The following is a 22,116-nucleotide window of genomic DNA, read 5'->3' as shown; positions in this document are numbered from 1 at the left end:
TTGTATGTTTGTAATGGTAAAATCAAAAACTACTGGACCGATCTTAAAAATTCTTTCACGTTTAAAAAGGTGCAACTTCACTGAGTGATATAGGTTTATATTTGTACCACGGGCGAAGCCGGGGCGAACAGCTAGTAAGTAATAAATGAGTTTATGTACAATAAAAGTGAAATAATGTTATATGCAAATATATATGCCGAAATCAGACCTGCAACTCACTGCAAGAGCACTGAATCTCGGTAGATGCTTTAAAAATTATTGAAAGACTGTGAAATTTTAATGCTTAAAACTACTAACATAATAATAATAATTATTATCAATTATTTCAGGCCACATAGCCAATAATGTGTTTGAACAATAACATAACCAATACAATATATACATTAATAATAAAAGTTATTCAACATAAAGGAAAATTTTTAACGCACATCCTTAATACTTTTTACAGAGATATAATCGGTTTTGATCCATATTAAAAAAATAACCTCTACACCTTAAACCTATCGCATTTCATTGAAACCATCCTGTTAAATATAACCCTTGTAAATCTTACCCACAACTTCTTAAATTAACTGTCATCCGCAGCCAATAAAACCATTTATATTACAAGTCGATAAATTATTCAAATCTCCAACCTATTATACAGACATCGTAAATTAATGGTAGTTCTTAGAAAATCTATTATAATGTTCTATGTAAACTAATCAGAATCGTAAATACAAGATATTTTCCATATCTCGTATATACGATTCTGTTCGTATAAATAGATATGACCTAGTGTCGATTGAGGTGTTCAACTTTGCATAATAGGATTTATAAAAATTTGATTTTTAATATTTTTCAAGACCTTTCTATGAAATTTATCATGTGAAACTACGGTAAGCTTGTAATAATATAAATATTTGACCAATTAGATACCAGTACGCGCGGTTTCTCCCAGGGAAGAACCCACTGGCAATAGCAAGTATATATAAGCTCGTGTCTTATTCTTATTTATATTGATTATTGTAAAGGTTAGGTAAAGGTACAATAATGGTTATGGTAAAGTTTCATTAAAGTCCATTCAGAAGTTCTGAGTAATAATAGCAAACATCCACCCATCCGTACTTACATACCTTCGCGTTTATCATATTAGTAAAATATGTAAATCATTGAACGATTTGGATGAAATTTTGTACAACGATAGTTAGACATCTGATAAAGGACATAGGCTGACACTTAGAAAGGCTTTGCATATATAATACAGATAGACCCAATTGTAAATCATGACATCTTCTAAACGTCAAAATTATCTCGTATCGTGAGAAAATTACGACTTTATATAACAATGTTTGCGGAAATCATGACCTTTAACGATAAATAGAATACATAATTGTAGTCATTACTATTCATATTACTACTGTAAACATAACTTACTTTATTAATACATGATTATTATAGAGAATAATATAATTTTAGCATACGTGTGTTCGTAATGGCTCAATAAATTTTACAATTTTTCTAACATTACCAACTATCTCCCCGGCTTTCCCAGAGGTAATTTTTTTCTCCCAAAAAACCTTCCTTGTGCTTAAAAAAAAAGGCTAAAACTTTATTAATCGTACTTGTTTTGTGCTTAGCATTTGGCAATTCATTTGTATGTATATAAACTAAATATAAATTACTCCGAATTCCTCTAAGGTCACGAATAGGCTATCCTTAATCACTATTTCTCCTTTATTAACCGATATTTTCAAAAACGACTGTATTTGTTTTTTGGTTTAGGTAGTCTATAACTCCATGGTTTTCATCCAATTGACGTGATTCTTTATGTGTTTGATAGAGAATTGTTGTCATTAGGTTCCTTTTTTGAAATTACCTAAACCATGGGAACATGGCATCGGTGATGTTTTTGTAAAAAATAATCGTCTCATTCATTATTCAATATTTATTCGTTTTTTAAAAATATAAAATGAACCGTTGGTAACAGTTAATTAATAAAGAAGCCTTTGTACCAAGATTTACCAATAAATTATAGATAAACAGAACAAAGGCATTTATTTCTTGCCCTTGGGTATGACATTGCATGAACTGCTGCGTTCTGGGAAGCGCTATCAGCTCCTTGTATCAATGACCTAGTGCTCGAACGTGAGTCCACTATAAATACGAATTTATCTTTAGGTGCTTGCTGTCTTTATTTATACCTGAAGATATGAGAAAATAGGTCAAATGTCACAGTGTAGTGCTTTTTGCTGAAGATTTTAATTTGACTTCTTTATATGTAACTTAAGGACATCGGGATTGGACTGTAAATCAAATTTATTTGTTTCGAAGGTCCAATAAAATTATCAATTAATTAGTTTCGAGTCAAACTATCCCAGATAATTTAATTTAAACCGCTTTGTGGTTTACGTGTGAAGAGACAGACATGCAGAGCTACTTTCGCATTTATATTAGTAACAGTAGGGATTTGAACCAGATCTACAACTAAATATATGAGCGTTTGCTAGTGCATATATGAACACAATACATTGAAAGCGTTTTGATTACCGCCATAATGAAATGTGATAATTTGTTGGTCACGGAGAGCAAGGCCTCGACCTTCGAGCTGTAATATGTAATACTATATGCGAGTGACATGTAAACATTGTGAGTATATGCGTTTAGTATATCGTTAGAACCTCTTGGAGTTATTTAGATCATTTCACAATAAACATTATTTTTCAAATTAACGTACTCTGCTACTAACGTTGAATCTTCCTAGTCCTAACTTTTAATGCCCTCATTTCTTTATTCATACGTTTAAGTCCATTTGCATAGAGATATCAGAGGAAAGGCCTGTGCCAATGTTTATGTGCGCTAGCGTTGACCATCACTCGACACAGCTTCTTGCCGACTATGACATAAAAAATGTTAAATTTGTCACACAGACTGCATTTGAATGTTACGTTAACTTGAGAAACTTAATATTTTTGAATTAATTTAAGCAAGGATAGGCTTTGATATGGTTTATCAAAAAGACGCGAATTCGAATTCCACATCGTGATATTTTTTCTCCTTTCCTTAAAAAAATATCTCACAATACATAATTTCAATGCAATAAAACTAAAAGGTTTACTTATAATCAATTCTTTCTTTCAAAGAAATAAATAAGTTATCACACTCAAACTAAAACTCAAACATTATTTATTCAATTAGACTTCTTGTAGACGCAGTTTTGAAATAATATAATAAATAATAATGCTAAATACCTTTATACCTTTTAAAAACAAACGAAACAACACATAAATGAGTAACAGACATCTTTAATAATAAATAAGCAACTATTTTAAAATTTTAATTTACAAAAATTTACTAAGAAAAGTCAGAATACTATGCGGCTAGTAAGTTGACATTTAATTCCAAATCTATATATACAGACTACAGAGTATTTAAAACAAACTTGACCTTTATTATTGAACGCGATATATTCTAATCTGTGGTTAGGAATTACGACGAATGTGAAGCTTGCAAATCGATTAGTTCCATGGTTCCAAGACGCAATAACAAGGTCACGTTTATAACATTTTGAAGTTATATAGCCTCGTATATGTTTGCATGACGTTAAAAGTATTAATTTATTAAGTATTGTTTATGTGTTCATACTTAAGACTACTGATCTGCATAGAAAATTGACAAAAGAACTCTATTATAATTAAATAATGTAGTTAAAATGTTCTAAAATTCACTAAAAAGAAGCATTCAAACTAATACATAAAAATACAATTATTAGATGTCTAACATGCAAAATGTTTATACTGTTCAATATAAAGCATTTGCTTCCCTCCTCTCCCTTCCCTTCATATGATATGCAAAGAAAACAACTTATGCGATGGTTCGACGTTCGAATTAACTAGAAAAGTCCACAAATGCATTAAAACACACCCATTCACTTAGGTCTTAGCGTAATAAAGGTCACGTTTATAACATCTATCGATTCTCAATACAATATCGTTAGCAGAATATAGACGGCTAGTGTCGATCAATGGAGAGAAAGCTGACACGGTTGAAAAACAATGGATATAACAATGGGTATACCTAAATATCGACATATTTTTAAGCCAAAATAAAATTTAAATCTACAACAATTATAATCTATCCTTTATTAATCCAAGAGCAATATAATTATTTGAGATAAACTTAAGAGCCCTTTAATGATCAGAACAAGACCAAATTTAAACGAGACCACATGGGAGGCATTAGTTTTCAAATAAAAAGGAATCGTCATAAACGGTTTACTTAGTAAATAGTAATTACATATGAAACACAAGAAAATAAAGTCGTCATGAGAACCTCTTTCCTTTTTAAAGTCGTTTGATTATACAATGATACACATCTTTTTCAAATGTGTGTTAACAAATATAAAGGGATCTGTCGTGTATTTATTAGCACCGGTCGTAAGCATACGCGACCTTGGCATCGATACGTTATATTTTATAGTAGGGGAGCCCAAGATGCTAAATGTGTATTTACTCGAGCGTTTCAGAAACCTATTGGAATTCGCAGATTATGCGATAGCAAGAAAAAAAGTCCTATAGTGTTTTCAATTTCAGCGGTGGAAAAAGGTTTTTGATTTTTTTTTAATTATAAAAGAAAAACAGGGCTATGGAAATACTCAAGCACGTAAGATTTTGATATTTTGAATGCTCTGGCATATCACTGAAATAAAATATAACTTATACTTACGATTTATGTGGTAATTTCGTGGCTACGAATAAAAGGTAAAATATAAAAAAAATATGACTCGAGCGCGTCAGAGAAAGATATTACGGGTTATTTACAACACAAAAAATCCAAATTTCGCTAATCTGACAATTTGAGCGTAACCTTAGAGAATTATCGATATTTTTTTATTTCCTGCGGCTCCTGTAGGCGCACCCACCAATATCAACTGCCCATACTTTCTGGAGGTACTTATTAATAGGTAAGGTACCTTCCCTTATAATAATCTGACGCGCTCGAGTACATCCCAAAATCCCCTCTTGGGCTCCCCTACTATTAGCATGTGTCAACTGTCGCTGTATGTATATATTTGAGAACACGTGTCTTTGCGTTGTAGCTTAGTTTGGCAAATTGCTGATTAGATGTTTCTTATTATCAATCGACTTCCGGGTTCTCAATTAGACTGTATCATTTTCTGTTATCTTATAACTTTTTACTGGTTGAATCAATTTTGATTATTTTTTTTATTAGAAAGCTGGTAACTCACGTGTTGTTCCATTAACATTTGGTCTGATTCTGGAAATTGGAATTCGGTTTAGTTGTCTGTAAAAAAATAATTATTATGAATTATTCAAATTACGATAAAGATAAGATTAACATTAATTCGATGACGAATTCTGGCTTAGTTACAATGGACCTTTGGACTGCTTTTTTGTCACTTATAGCACGGATGGAATAAAACAGTTGATAGAAATTTTATAAATATTATTAAATGAAATATTAGGTTCAAGACAAATTAAGAAATCCGTAATATAAAGTTTGCTCGCATAGATTATAGATTTTTTTAACACTACAATAAAATCTACTAAAGACCAAATTCAAATATATATTTCATTCTAAAAATAATTGTCTTAAGCTAGTTTGTGATTGGAACACTCCAAGTTATTACTCAAACGACAAATGCTTATATAAGTAAATTCCGCTCTTCCATTTAACATTTTAAGTGCAGAAATAAAATAAGATGATGTCACACAATGCAACGAAAACATTAAAAAAGAAAACAGAAAAGAAAGGATGTTGATAATAATTGAGAGTTTTTAAGCTTATCGGACAACACTTTATAAAAAAATTGTTTTGACAACAGCAGGATGGATTCGCGGGGCAGTTATCTAAAATTGTTTGTTTTTTATTAATAAAGTAACAATTGTTAAAGTGTTCAATTAAAAGAAAGTTCAATGTTATGACATGAATTATCATCCAAACCAGTTTTCCCATGACGTAATCCCAAATTCTTACCTACAATATCCAATTACTCAGATAACCTCGAACATTCGAGAACTTGGTAGCGACCTTCCAAAATTTGACTAATGCATTGCTAATAAATAGTACATCCGGACGCTTTTGTTTTAAACTGATATGAATTAATAACTAGGATAAATATACATGTACATTTAACATTTATTTTATTTTTTCACTACAAGAGCATAAAATCCTTATAACTATGTGAACTACGGATGGCCGACCACGGAAAGTCCAGGTGTCGCAGTTCGATTATTTATTCGATATGTTTTATTATAAATAACTAGCTGCGCCCCGCGGTTTCACCCACGTAAGTCAGTATTCCGTAAAAATATCGGGATAAAAAGTGGCCTATATATTATTCCAGTTGTGTAGCTGTCTACGTACCAAATTTAATTGCAATCAGTTCAGTACTTTTTGCGTGAAAGATCAACAAACACACACATCCTTACAAACTTTCGCATTTATAATATTAGTAGGATTAAAAATTATTACAATGAACGTAAAACATTTTCACACGTGTGATTTAGGTATCGAAGAAATTTGGGTGTTTTGCTATATTATTAAATTTCCTGCCTATGAAACTAGATTAATTCCATGTATTAAGCCATTATTATTAAGGCTTGTTCATCGCTTGAGATAATATGTCAGAGAAAAAAGAATTCATTTTGAGGCATCAATATTTCATATATTTTAAATTTAACTTTAACATGAAATCTACACATACTCGTATAGCTGTAATAATACTTCGTATAATCATTTAAAAATAACATACGAGGCTTATAATCTTGTTTGACGCACCTATTTAAACTAATTAAATATTGCCACCCTTGATTTGTCTATATCGTGTGAAGTGGTGCGTTAGAAGTAAATAGAAATGTTCCTATGGAAATAATAAATGCAGTTAAAAAATACAAAAACACCCTTTAATAATATCAACTAAATTGTCTTACTTGATCTTATACAGAGTATACGTAATGAAATAATTTAATTATGCTGATCCTAATCAGGTTAATAAGGCGAACTAATAAATTTATTGTATTATCATGGATCCTTTACAAATGTGTAAAGTTTGAATTAAATCTCTCCGTATAAAGTGAGTCAAAAATGAGTCTTAAGATTTGGTTACAAAGAAATATGAATACATATAAACAAACAGGTGAAGCTAATGAAAGCATTTTTGTACAGAGTTTTACAACTCTGTACAAAAATTTTCTTGCAAAATATATGCATAGAGCCTGTAATAGAATGATGACTATTATTTTCAATTAAACGTTCTCTCTATCTTTCTATTATAAATTAAATTAAATAATAAATTAAAAATATATTCCACCGACCTAGATATCAGTAATCACGCTATAAAGTTAAAAACAACAATAATATACACAGATAAAGACGGCGCTACTCCAATAATTCGACATTACCTTTAAACTTACGAAGCTTTCACAGCTTCCGATTATGTTCCGTTTAGAAACTATTCCTAAAAATATTTGTCAGTTAAAATGACAATATGGGTCGTCGTCAAAAAGTGTAAAATTTCAAGGACATTATCAACTTGTGGAACCGGTTCTCAATCTTCACAAATCTGTCTGCATAATATTTAATAACATTGACACAATATCACATGTTTATGAAACGAAACAGTGGCAAAACATAACCTATTTTTATCCTGTTGGCCGGCGAACAAGTGACATTGGCTTGTCGCCGGCGCTAATACGTCATACCTTGCATGGCTTGACTGTGAATTAGTTTTACGAATTAAATGCTTTGGTGAAAATTAATGCAGGTTAGTGATAAATATTACAGTTTTTTCGTAGCTTTGTAGTCAAAATTTCATATAATCTACATTGCAATTTTCAGACTCAAAAATGTTCTTAAATTGTATGTGTCAAATTTTTGGTTCTTAAATTTTTTAGTTTTTTTGTCTGACATTTGAAAAGTGTGATTTTATGTGTTACCTTCATTTGGACGCCACATTAAACCCATTTCTTTGGCCTATATTGTTTTATATGTCATTATTTATAATTTAAATGAAATTATTTGATTACCGATACCTCATAAGTTCTGATCCTGAATAATATCATGATAGAATATACGAAATACAGTTTATATAAATCAATATTTAGGGAAATGATTATCTTATTTAGTTGGCATAGTGAGTCCACATTGGTCGCACGCAATGACACCATCAAGGATATTTTTGGAAAGCCAAAGTTTGTTGTGTCTACGATGTTTATATTTGGAAATCTACTACTCAAATTTAATTATCATACGGTAACGAAAGTATTGGAACATTTGAAACTAGCGAGGAAAAGCTTTTGCTAGAACTGATGTTATTTCGTTATTATGAATCGGCTTAAAAAAGATTTCTCAATTCAACTGCATTTTTTGTTTGCTACCTCAGAACTTACGATTGGGTGAACCGATACTCATGGTTTTTATATTATACTAGCAAACTCGGCGAACTCCGTTTCGCTACCAGATGGCTTCGTTTTTCCCGCTTTTCTGTTGAAATTTTTCCGGAATTTTCTTTGCTATAAACCTCACGACGCCCAAGACCTTTCCAACGAATGCAAAACCGTGGAAATCGGTTCGTGCGTTCTCGAGTTATAGCGTCAGGAAGGAAAACCCGACTTATTTTTATATAGTAGAATAATACATATTTTTATTATTTCTATACTTACACTTTTTGTTTTGTTAAGAATGTGATCAGATATAGGTATTTCAGTAATTTGAACAGCCAATAAAGTAAACTCTTAATATTCTGGATCAAATCATAATGTAATTGCTAAAATATAATAAATAACATTAAATAAAAATAAAAAATATACCAAAAATTATTGTATACATAACGGACAATCGCCGCATCCCCAGATCCATTAGATAGCTTACTTTATCTTATTCTATAGCACACACGTCTGAGAATATCATAATCAGATCGACTATAGTAAGGAACTGCATTTTATAAGGAAGGGAAAAGAGAAGAAAGCCTGCAGATCGGTCGGCCGTGCCAACGTGTACCACCTGCGTGCTCCCAGACACGCCACGACTTTAATGATACTTGATTATTGCTAGTAAAATATCCAGTAAATAATGGGATTTGTTTCAAAAAGAGCCAATATTTATCTTCCTGAAGCATGCTAAATGGATATAATACTAGCATTCGTTTTATAGTCAGGGGTAGTTGTCATACGGTCTACTTTTACTCCCAGTCCCAAGTAACAAAAATATTAGACAGCCCAGTTCCTTACGCGGTAGATAATGCCTTTTTGCATACAGCTGCTATTAACCTTTCGTTTCGTTATTGTAAATTACTTGTAAATCCTACTAATATAATAAATGCGAAAGTTTGTAAGGATGTGTGTATGTTTGTTACTCTTTCACGCAAAAACTACTGAACCGATTGCCATGAAATTTGGTACGTAGACAGCTGGACAACTGGAATGACATATAGGCCTCTTTTTATCCCGATATTCCTACGGGATACGGACTTACGCGGGTGAAACCGCGGGGCGCAGCTAGTGTTTTCTATTTGTAATCTAATGAGTATACGGACTAGAGCATTCAGTAAGAATTCTGTTTAAATAGTAACGTTATTAGATTAGGTTCACTTTGTTGATTATTGTTAGTATTAGAAAGTTAGTATTAAAAAAACTAACACGCGAAAATTATCGTAAAATAAGATGCAACAAGAGGCATTGCATAACAAAGCGACTGCAATGACTATAAACAGCGAAGTCTATGAACTCATGAACCCAAAATAGAGATTATAGCACGAAATCAACTTGCACTCATTCCATTTGGCAGTTGAATGGAGCACGATTGGTGCAGTGAACTTGGCTTATACTCACGTGAATCATTGAAATCAAGGGCTTACAATAAATTTGGACGTGAGTGGATATCGGATAATAACAATAGCGTAACATTTCAAAATCAATGCTACATCACTCTGACGCGTGTGGGCGTGTTTACATTTAGAAGAGAACTTGATAAAATAGTATAGATATTTGGTAATTAAACGAGACATTTTTAAATATTGCTTTTGATATTGCATAACTAAGGGTTTTTATAGATTTACGTAAACAATGGTTTATGATGTTAACGTTTTGAAAGTGGATATGTACCAATATTTTTATCTCAGTGGTAGATATGAATTAGATATGTATGTAATCATGCACTCGAGAAAGAACATTTCAATACAGAGACAATAAAAAAGTTCTGACGCAACAACCACAAACAAAAATACAGTCGAATAACAACCTCCTTTTCCTGAAGTCGGTTAAAAAAGTTACAATGGTATAGGAATGGCACAGAAGCTTGACAAATGCAACAACTGGCGTCATCCTATTGGCAAGCGATTCTATTGTATAAATGCATTATATTTACAGGTGGATATCACGCTTAATTTAAAGTAATATATACATATAATAGACACGTGTACAGTATGATTTTCGAGATTTATGAAACAGCTAGCTTTCCGCCCGAGGCTTCGGTTGCGTAGTGTTAAGTCTTGAGGTTTCACCCAAATCGGTTCAGTGGTTTAGATGTGAAAACAGAGTTATTATCGCATTTATAATATAATTTGGGATTTCTGGATAATCATAAGTATAAGATAAAACAAATAGGACATAATATATTTTAGTTAGAAAAGCGTTTGAAATTGGCCTGTATCGTGATAATAAGTTACAAAAATATTTTATTGTTAAGTTTTTTTTCATTAAATATCCCTTAAATATTAATAAAGTTTAATTTTCGTAAAATTGGTCAATATACAAATTGGTAAAATGTTTTCAATTTAGTATATGGCCCAATTGGACCTTTGGATTTCTTAATTAAGAACCTTTGCATGTACATAATTTTCAACATTTCTTTATCCTATTCAAGAAAATAATTCACGTGTGTTCTTTGTTACAGATGAACAGGAAAGAGTACAAAAGAAGACGTTTGTTAATTGGATCAATTCACACTTATCGAAGGTGAGCTTATGCTTAATATATTTTAGAAATTGTATACTTTCTTTTAATTATAATATTTTACCGGACACATTTAAAGAGATTATATAATCTTATATGCTCGATGCTCGTCCCGGCTCGAATGTATAAATAATTTTTGTTTTGTGTATGTATTGTATTCTTTGTTTAAGTTACTTTACTTGTCTTAATTCCGTTCCCTTTCAAATTATTTATTAACAAATATCAGTATTTAGCATTTAAATATTATTTCTTTCAGAGAATACCTCCTATGCGAATCGACGACCTAATCTACGACTTACGAGATGGCACTAAATTATTGGCATTGCTTGAAGTTCTATCAGGAGAGAAGTTGGTATGTATTGAAGGTTAATTAAATTCAAATAATATTATATTTACTTTCGAGATAAAAAAGTCTGCCATAATGTATAATTATCTCTTTGTGTGAAACTTATTCCTATATGTCAAATTTGTATCATTCGAAAGCAGGGAAAATGTGAATGCTGGGCAGGATGACAAAGTTGTCCTTTCACCAAACTATTGAAGCAATTAGGCTGTAATATATAGCTATGAAGTATGCCTGCAAAACGATGTTTAATATTATTTTAAGTAAACCGAAGTCAGATTCTAGAAAGTTTATTATCTACATTCTGAACAGCGATGTAGCCAAGTGATATTAAAAATCTAAGAAAACACGTGCACCTCATAAGCCTTTTACATTGTGAGGTTGCCTTGCAATGTGCCCATAGTTAAATAAAATAAACCAACATCTCATTATGGACTTATATTTCTTTTCTAATATTACACGTAAGCTGATCGGCAATAATCAGATCGGAACTTGTTATTGGATTCCACTAAAACCAAGGTCTTTTGGCTCTAAAACGAGACTATTTTATATTTATTTTGAGACTTCGGATTCTATTTGATTTATTGCGTTTCAATTTATTCGTTTTGATGTTGCTCTAATGTATCTTAATTGACATTTTTATCTGTATTCAGAGTAAATGAATACATTATAATTACAAATATCACGACTATATTAAGGGTCCTCGACACTTTTTTGAAAACATGTTTAATCAAGATTTTTTTTAAACTATGTTGTAACGGACAATAATTTTAAATAATTGTTGGAAACTTTAGGCTCGTAGTTACTGTAATATTTAATAATTAACTATATTAATGATAACCTAACTTTTCTAGCCCATGGAGCGCGGCCGAGTTCTCCGCCGTCCACACTTCTTGTCCAACGCCAACACAGCGCTTCGCTTTCTCGCTGGGAAACGCATCAAACTTGTCAACATCAACGCAGCCGATCTGGTCGATGGAAGACCAGCTGTTGTCCTTGGTCTTATTTGGACCATCATCCTGTACTTCCAGGTATGGTATTTTGGTTGGTATTGAACAGTGGCGTAGCAATCATTCTTTACTCGGACCAGTCTCAATGTTTATAGCACAAAAATTCCTTTTATTTTTTATGTGATCAAACCGAATTGACATAAAGTTTTTTTCATTCAAATAAAATGGTTTATTTTTTAACAAACAACAATGATTACATACATGTATCCTTTCTGCTAAAATACATTCTTTTTATGTAAAATGTACCTACTGTATTTAATCTGAAAATGGAAACTGCATTATAATTGGGTCGCCTGGTTGCTGGTCGCCACATGTACCTAGTAGTACATGCGGTTAGTACCTGTTTGTGTAATATTACTAATAGAATCATTAGGCATTTGAAAACAATAGGTAATAATGACAAGTTTTAAGACGTAATTTCATAAATGTTCAACAGGTATACCCATTGTTACGCCACTGTATCTGTCATAGTTCAGTTAGTACAACATCCAGTTATTGCAAGTGTAAGAGGTGCTAATCTTATTTTAATATCTACCGATTTACGTATTGTTTAAAAACAGGAATAAAGAATAAGAAACAAGCACTAAGCACGACTCTTAGTGTAATTCTAGAAAGTAATTAATAAATGAGATAGAACACAGTGTGATACTGCACTAAGCCGAGCCATATTAAGTGAGAATATGTTTAATTTTCTATTTTCTATTTTCTCAATCTATACAATCTTCGAATACAACTTAAGGCTTTAAACAATACTTTAATTATGTCCTCTTTCTATTTAAAGCTTTAATAACCTGCGCTTTTCAAAATTTCCTTAAAAATTTTCGTCCAAAAAGCAATAATTTGGTCTATTCTCATTTTAATTGGCTTGAATATAATTTGTTTGCGCAAGCTTCGTTCAATAAATTGGACCCACAGGATAAAGGACTTAAGGTGGGTTAGCAAGCATAGTACGAATAAATGCATGTTAATCTTTAGTGCTTTTTTACGTGGCACGTAAATTATATTTCTTATCTATCTTTTTTTATCAATGGCTATCTTTTTTCATATGAAATTCAATAAATTAGCGACATCTTATGTGCTTTTAAACTCGGTTACTTAATTTTTATCATGATGAGAGTGAAGAATTTGAAATGTTGTTAATGAGGTTTTATTTAATTTGGCTTGCATTTTTATTTACTTTGAGTTTTTTAATATGTTCAAATATCGTTCCATGGTAAACACAGACCGTACGTCACACAGTGTTTTATCAGTAGTTTTAGATAATGCACTACAACTGTAAATACCAAACGTATCAGATTTTAAGGATTATTATTAATCATAAGTTTTAAATAACTATTTTCTATAAATAAGGTCACCGACGTTCCTGGGGAGGGAGGTATCACTCTAAATACTAAAATGGGACCGAATGAGAACAACTTCCTATCAAACACAAATGCACAGATCAAGCCAATCAAGTACAAGTCACATCAATGAGTTGAAACCCCACGGAGTTATCAAGTCAAAATACAGTCGAATTGAGAACCTCCTTCCTTCTCCTCCTCCTCCATATGGGAACGTCACTTGAACAGTCTTTAGCCGTACTCAACATAAATTATGGTCATTATTTCTGTAAACAAGTCAACAACAGAATAGTAACACAGAATTATCTTGTGTTTGGTTTTACGCGAGTATTATACATTTAGAAATTAAAAACTTTTCAACGGATTTTAAACGCGATTTATTCATTCAGACTCCCCGTGACCACGCTCACTGTAAAGTGTTCGAAAAGTCGGGTTAATAATATAATGAATAAATCCAGTTTAAATTCCGTTGAAAAGTTTTCAATTTCTAAACACAGAATTAATAATTGCAATTTAAATACTAATATTATTGATTCTTATTCGTTTATATTGAATCAAACTTGTATATATCTCTTTATCAAACCAGGTTAAATCTTCCATCATGAATAGGTTACATTAATGCTATTTAATTGGTATACCAGATTGAAGAGAATAGTCGCGCTCTGGAATACCTCGGCGGATCGAGGTGTGCATCTGTCATGTCGCAAGAGTCTGGTGCAGCGACTCCGACCCATAGAGCCGAAGACAGGTGGAAGCAGGGTGCGAAGAAAACGCTGCTGCAGTGGGTTGCTAACGCGCTGCCGAAGTAAGTGTGAATTATAATTTGTGGAGTAGTTTACAACGGTTATGTTGTTGATTCGAGGTAGGGGACTAAACGGCTATAGTTGTTTTAAAAAATATGATCCTCTCAAATCCTAATCATTGTTGCTCAACACTTCAATTATTTTAATGTTTCTTTTTTACGTAACCTATAATTCACGAGACTAGCGCGTTTACACCAGCTTTTTCGCAACAGAAATATGTGTATAAAAATAGGTAACTAAATTGTCTAAAACTTAATCGGATAAATATTCGATCGATATTAAGAAACAAGATGTTATTGTGCGACATTCTGAGATTCTCAGGTATGCCCATATGTTCCACCTGACGTGGTTCTATCGGGTTCAGACAATGGGTGACGTGTAGTGATTTTTAAATGACTTTACGTGCACATGTTTGTAAATGGCTATTTTTAGTCTAGAGCTGTAAAACAAAAGTTTTATTTGTATGTACGATATTCTATTGTTTACTTCAACTATACTAATAGTTTAGTTAAATACCGCAAAAATATGCCTTCTTTATTTGCTTCAATAATAAGCTTAATGAATAACGTTATGTTAGTCGTAATACCTAGTCTGTATTTCTGTATTTCATCCACATTCTGCTGAATATCTCCATAGTAAGATTCCCACATGAACACAATAGATATTTAAAATTAATGTGCGTACATAAAAATGGTAATCACACATAAAATAATACTTAGTCAAGTCATTTAAAGTCAAGTTTTATTAATTTAGTATCAATAAGCGACTTACTAATATATAAAAGCGTTGTATCTAATGCTAATTAAGCTATTGATACTTTATTTGATATGATAGAAAGCGGATTATGATAAATCCCACTGTAATTCAGTGGAATTTCATTGCGCAGCCGTATTAAAAACCTGTCCAAGGCTAATTTACTAATCTGTCTTTGTAGCCGAAGAGAATTCCGTGTGAGTCATATCCATCGGTCATATCGCATCCATTTATGTGTCAATCAATACGCTGTTGATTGAAGAATAGAAGAATATAAACTCGACTTGCTTTTAGCTATTCGATACTTCATACCTACATGCTATAAATAGATGCGTTTTACATGCGTGAGATACCTTTAATTGTGTAATATGATTTCTCCTTCTTTTGTAGTAACACTTAATTATTGTGATTGTTTAATTAGGAAAAATAGGATGTAACTAAAAATGCAAAACAATTTTAAGAATACGGTTAATATCAAATAATAAAAAGAATAACAAAAGTAGACATAACTTTTTAATACTAAAACGTATTGAAATGTTGATACATTTCAAACACCCTGAAACAATCTGGTCGATATTAAGTATACCTACATATAATAGGTTCAAAAAACCTCCTTGCATTCAGCCAGTAAGTGCTTAATCCGATTCACAGAAATAAATGTTTCTCGAACTTCTTTCTACGGTCACATACTTACTACTCACATTTTCACAGGGACTCAAACATCCAAGTAACAGATTTCGGCCCATCCTGGCGCGACGGTATCGCTTTCCTGGCGATCATAGACGCCATCAAAGCGAACCTCATAAACCTCGCCGAAATGAAGAGGAAGACAAACAGACAGCGGCTGGAACACGCGTTCGATGTGGCTGAAACAGAACTGGGCATCGCGAGGTTGTTAGACGCTGAAGACGTGGACGTAGATAAGCCAGATGAGAGATCCATAATGACGTACGTCGCGCAGTTCCTGCATAAATATCCCGAACCTAAGGTAAATAGAAATATAATGTACCTACTATCTACTGGAGAAAATAGAATAAATTTACCTATAGAATACATTGAAATACATTCTGGAACGTATTGAGATAGGACAGGATATTCTTCAAAATTCTTACGTAATCTTTTGGCTTGGAAGTATGTTTGTAATAGTTCTTAGTTTCTGTTAGTTTTAAAACAAGAATACAGTGATATTATTCCTTAAAAAATTTAACTTCAATATAATATCCCTTGCTCATAAATTATATTAATTAGCTTATCATTGCCTTTTTATTTGTGTCGTCATAAAATCTAAATTTAAACATTCAATGATTACATCTCAATAATTAAGCGCATAATATCTATCAAACCTAGTTTATTGGTTCACATGAATCAATGTAATTTTATAGAGTTATTTATGACTCTATTTATAACAAGCAATGAATTAAATTGCGTCCTGCTTTAAACGTGTGTAGGTGCAGATATATTATTAACTATTAATGTAAAATTCACAACTTCCATAGATCTTGGGGTAAGAATTAGCATATTGATATAAACTGATTTCTGTAAAAGACAGTGTTAGTATATATTTTTATACTATTTTAAGTCAACTTGAGTTGCCAATGTGAAGACTGTTAATATACTTTTAACTTATGATTTATATTCAATGTCTAAATACACTTATTTATTTTAAGACAACTGGCCCCGACGCCGTAGCAGCCGTACAAGAAGAATATGAATTACTGAGAGCCTGGCTCTCCGAGCGTGTTACCACTATCCAACGACAATACGATTCCAGAACACTATCCAGAAATTACCATGACTATCTTCTGGCCGAGACCGAAAGACTTGCCCGTGAACCGTTGTACAGGAAACTAGAGAAACTCATGTACACACAAAGTCTCGTCGCCATCGCTCCAAGCTCCTGGAGAGAGCTTGTATCGCTTTGGATAGAACTCGAAAGACTTTACAGAAAGTGGCTCTGGCTGCTTGATTCAGAACTACCTGGAGACTTCCGTGTCGTTGGTGAATGGCTTGCCCGTGCCGAGTATCTTTTGTATTTTGATGAAATACCGACTGCGCTAGACGAAAGAACCGCTGCCATTATCAGCGAAAAACTAGAAGAACATACCACATTCTTCGCTGATCTGCCAAACGTCATTGAACGTTTCGAGGCCGCATTGAGGTCGTCAGATGCATCCCAAATCCCCCCAGAAAGACTGCAAAACATGAAGGAGCGCCTACAGACTGTCAGTCTCAACGCTCCTCAAAGAAAAGCGAGGTTGAAGTATCTCGAACACAAATGCTGTATCGTGGCTTTCACGGAATTAACGAAGGCTAAATTAGCCGCATGGACCGGCAAATACGGTCGTATCGATCACGTTCGTGCCTTATTAGAAGATTATGATAATTTCGTCATTAAGAATAAGATATTCCAAGAATTCGATAGAGCTTACGTTGATATAAAGCAAGTAGCAGAAGAGTATAAGAGAGTGTGTGAAGTTGATAGGACTGAAGCGAGAGAGATTGATGCGTTCTTAAGAGATGTGTCTGAGACTTGGAGACGAGTGGCATCTGACGTGAGGTGCTCTCGAAGTGTACTTGAAGAAGTGATTGCCCATTGGGAAAGATGGACTACAATATCAGACCAATTCACTACATGGTTAGACAAAGCGCAGCACATGCTGCGGGTTTCAGAGGACGAGCGACTAGAATTCTTCCACGATTTGACTGTGTGGAAAGAGAAACATCAGCTATTAGGAGATGCTGCCGGTTTCTTAGTAGCAACATGTACAGAAGAGCACAGTTCAGAAATTAAGAGGAAATATGTCGAAATTACTGAAAGATGGGAGCGTATTTGGGAGGAAGCAGAACGGTAAGTGTTAACCACTAATTATACTACATAATAGAAGTTTATGTACAGAAATAAAAAAAAAGTTTAATGCGTTTACTTAACGTAAAACGAGATATTACAATTTATGTATTTATTAAGAAATTAGAATTTTTAATGCTGTAAGTTAGTTGTTATCTGAGATCTATATATATTATGTGTTTTAATTAAGTACTCATACTTTTTAAGTTATGTCCGCGGTGGAGATGCTCTTCGTCACCGCCGCGAGCTGGCAAATGGAATTCAAACCTTGGACTCATGGCTAACAGCAGCGGACAATCTGCTCTCTCGACAGCCCCGAGCAAATACTACTAGCATACAAGCATACATCGACCAATTACTACAGTTGAACTCTGAAATTGAACAACACGAGGAATTGTTCAAATCTATTAGCAGGTACATGATCTAAATATAAAACAAATATAAGTCTTTTAAATAAACCATCATCATCAACCTCAGTTCTTAAAAATGCATATATTAAGTAAATTAAGCTATTTATTCCTACATTGGTCCATATGCAACGGCAAGTTTGTTAATCTATGAACAATAATGCCAGGCTCTCAGTTTGAAAGTCCCCAATAAAACTTTATTTCGTTAACTGCAACTGACTCTGCATTTCTTTAATTCTACAGGACGTTCCAAAATGCAATTGCTGAACTCCCACGTGATGAAGTGGAATCAAATATGGCTAAACTTAAGCAGCAGAAAGAAGCGTTAGTTAGAGTTCGAGCTACAGTGCCAGTGAAATTGCATCAATATAGACAATTGCTGGTGCAGCACGAATCCCTTGAAACAGGACAAAAAGAAATTGGCCAATGGTTGGACAAAGCTGAAGAAGCATTACGTACAACTACAGAAACCAGACGGTATCTTTGTTTAACTCATATTATGTTTAATCTATCATGAGTGAAACATTTAGCATGATGATCAAAAATATTTTTCTAATTACAGTGAAGTAATAGAAGAGACGTATGAGATTCACCGTACTTTCTTCTCAAGAACCACATACTATCGCTCGATGTTGGAGAGCAAAAACAAAGTCTTCCAAAATATCGTTAAAGCAGCTGACACTGACAAGAGTGCCGATGTTTCAGATCAACTTACGCTCATGCGGGACCTCAATGAAAGGTAATTTTTTGAACATTAGATAACATTTCAACAATTGCATTATGTTTTGCTTAAATAAGCGAGGAACATATTATAAACAATCAAATTAAAAATGTAATCCTCATAGCAAAATTTTGTTAGATAAAGATAATATATGTTTTGCATAAATATCTACTAAGTTTCATGTAAATAACTTAAAATATATATTAGGTTCGCGCACGTATCATCCGAGGCTACACGGCGCGAGGCTGATCTTCAACGTCTTGTCCGCGCTTGGGAAGATTTTGAGAACAAAAAGCGGGTGGTGGAAGACTGGGCGTCAAGAGCTGAAGCTTTACTCGCAGACAACAGAGTGGATACCAAGCAAGCTTTACATTTACATGAACGTTTCTTCCACGGGGCTGATGAAAGAGCCGTATCGGAACTGGTTCGATCTGGTCGCGAGCTCGTTGAGGTATTTTAGTACCTAATAGTTATTGCGTCTTGTACATATAATTATATATTTTAATATTAAGCAGTACATACTATGTGTAAGATTTATTAATTATGTAGGTACCTACATTGTTAAGATCTGGCAACTATCAAATAAATGTCAATTGTCATTTATCGTTACATCATTTGACGTTAGAATTTTAAAAATAAATTAAAGTAATAACATTTTTTTTAAATGAAAACTGTAAAAACAATAGTATTCATGTGACATGTTATTGTGTTAAATTACAAATTAAAATATAATAAAATGACATGCACATTAAAATTGAGAAGCATTAGTAAAGGTACAGGTACAGGCGGATCTTTCAATATCTTATTTGCCAAGATTTTTAACGTCTAATTTTTAACGACTTATTGTTTTCTCTTTTTATTTTTTGCCTTTAACCTATACTTAACTATTTAGAATATACTTTATGTTATAATGGCGTTGTTTGTAGCTGGTAAAAGAACAAGACAGACCAGGGATAGTAAGAACTGTAGAAGAGTTACAGAAGAGATGGAAGGACCTTCTAGAACGAGCGCCGCCTCACCTTATGAGGCTAGAATTCAAACTAGACGAGACCGTCTTCCACCACTGCATCAAGGATATTGAAAAGGAAATCGTTTATGAAGAACAAGTGAGTTTATTTTTAACAGACTTCTAAAAAAGGAGGTCCTCAATTTCACTGTATTTGTTTTTGTGTTCAGTACCACATAACTCTTACAGGGTGAACCGATTTTGATGATTCTTTTTTATATTCTGCTGAAAGCTGATAATTTGCACTAATTGTGACAATTTAGTTTATTTTTTTAAATCATGTTTATAATAAAGATTTCAATACAAAAAATCATACCTTGGTAATATTAAGTATTAAACCTGTTTGTTGTAGTTCATAAATTATTTTTTTTCTCATTTAAAATACCTAATTCTGAGTTGGTGTAACTGTTTTGCCAAATCGAAATTTTATTTCAAGTTTTCAATAGCTAACCAATATTCATGTTAATACATATATCCCATTTCTTCCAGGCATTCAACCAAAGCGATGATGCAGATGGCATATTGATCAGAAATGAGGAGTACTTCCGTAACCAAGGCAAAGTGATGCAGGTGGAACACTGTCTGCAGAATTTGAAGAAGATATCAACCAGCTATACTCAGCAGACTGGGGATACCAGCTTGGAGGAGGAATTACGGAGGTTATTATTAACATACTTATCAACTTTTTATTCTGTTTACTGATTAGGATTATATTACTTTTTATATTTCACTAAGCTTTTCAAACATTAGAGAAAAATAAACTAATGAGACTAGAAAGCTGTAATCCTATCTATCTTATAAAGTCTTTAAATTAATAGCAATGAAATGAATTCAAGATGTATTATTATTTTATTTTATGTCAACAAATGTGTAAAATACGTTCTAATTAGACATATTAAATGTAAATAAATAAAATTAGATATTATTCCCAAAACGTCAGTAACCCAGTTATTGCTGCTAAAACATCCAAGTTAAAGAAATAGTGGGTAGGCCTTTGTATAGCTCTGTACAATAATATGAAGTAAAAGTAAACTGAAGCTGTATTATCAATTAAGCTCTCTAATAACTTATTTCATTCATAATATTGTGAAATCTGGTATCCTGTAGTTGGGTGTGGGGCAGATGCCATACATCTGTTTCACAGATTGATTTTCTTTATGGACAAGTATGTGATCGGCCTTTTGTATCCTGTCAAACAAGATATTTTTTTGTGAATCCCCAATGGTTCCTACCCTCGGTTCTATGAGTTCTTTCTTAACCCCTACAAATAGGAAGTTTCACATGCCATAACAATACCAATATTTATTGCCTAGGTGTGAACAACAGTGGGAATCCACAGTGCACCGTGTAGAAAACTTCAGACAGCAATTGCAGCAGATCCCTGCCAAGTGGGATGCCTACAGAGATAAGTTCCGTGAAATGGAGCGATGGATGGATCATGTGGACAAGACCATGGATAGTATCGTCAGGGAAGTCGATTCTGCTGAGGCGTTTGAGAGAGAAAAGACTATATTCCAGGTATGTTTGATATTTGATATGTTGAATGGGGTAACATTAGTTTTTGATATTTAAGTTTGTAGTTTGTACTTAAAATATTTTGAGCCATTTTTTGAAGTAATATGGAATCTATTACATTACCTTAGTAATTAATAAAAAGTATTTCTATTAAATTAGAGAGGACATATCTACATTTACTGAACATTTAACAAAGTTTAATATTTTTGTCACACTTCTTATGTTAGTTATGAAGTGTTTTTATGTTAGAAGAAAGATAACAATAGAAAGTAGAAATATAATATATTTCTTATACTTATTGTTGTAAATAATCAACCTACTCGGTTTCATCAACATTGAATCTATAAATTTCAAAATATACAAGAATGTGTTTTTTAAGAAAAATAAGCATTTATATTTGTTATTTTTTTCTAATTGCTTT

The 22,116-nt window shown here is 32.7% G+C and overlaps 2 protein-coding genes across 2 annotated transcripts in view; both read left to right on the top strand.

Annotated features, from left to right (window-relative positions):
- The window catches only part of LOC119834366 (nesprin-1-like), a 37,228-nt gene extending 18,755 nt beyond the window's left edge, over nucleotides 1-18,473 (top strand). Inside the window, exons 2-8 of the mRNA XM_038358710.1 lie at nucleotides 10,894-10,955; nucleotides 11,209-11,304; nucleotides 12,150-12,326; nucleotides 14,287-14,450; nucleotides 15,913-16,189; nucleotides 16,869-18,049; nucleotides 18,254-18,473. Of these exons, the coding sequence (XP_038214638.1) occupies nucleotides 10,894-10,955; nucleotides 11,209-11,304; nucleotides 12,150-12,326; nucleotides 14,287-14,450; nucleotides 15,913-16,189; nucleotides 16,869-18,049; nucleotides 18,254-18,473 (2,177 nt within the window). The remainder of the gene's footprint in view (nucleotides 1-10,893; nucleotides 10,956-11,208; nucleotides 11,305-12,149; nucleotides 12,327-14,286; nucleotides 14,451-15,912; nucleotides 16,190-16,868; nucleotides 18,050-18,253) is intronic.
- LOC119834685 (nesprin-1) overlaps nucleotides 18,325-22,116 on the top strand; it is a 46,254-nt gene continuing 42,462 nt past the window's right edge. Inside the window, exons 1-7 of the mRNA XM_038359132.1 lie at nucleotides 18,325-18,460; nucleotides 18,697-18,930; nucleotides 19,016-19,192; nucleotides 19,382-19,625; nucleotides 20,101-20,280; nucleotides 20,670-20,839; nucleotides 21,494-21,698. Of these exons, the coding sequence (XP_038215060.1) occupies nucleotides 18,749-18,930; nucleotides 19,016-19,192; nucleotides 19,382-19,625; nucleotides 20,101-20,280; nucleotides 20,670-20,839; nucleotides 21,494-21,698 (1,158 nt within the window). The 5' untranslated portion in view covers nucleotides 18,325-18,460; nucleotides 18,697-18,748. The remainder of the gene's footprint in view (nucleotides 18,461-18,696; nucleotides 18,931-19,015; nucleotides 19,193-19,381; nucleotides 19,626-20,100; nucleotides 20,281-20,669; nucleotides 20,840-21,493; nucleotides 21,699-22,116) is intronic.

Source organism: Zerene cesonia, chromosome 19 (assembly GCF_012273895.1).
Source record: "Zerene cesonia ecotype Mississippi chromosome 19, Zerene_cesonia_1.1, whole genome shotgun sequence".
Taxonomy (NCBI): domain Eukaryota; kingdom Metazoa; phylum Arthropoda; class Insecta; order Lepidoptera; family Pieridae; genus Zerene; species Zerene cesonia.
This window is presented reverse-complemented; position numbering and strand designations above follow the sequence as displayed.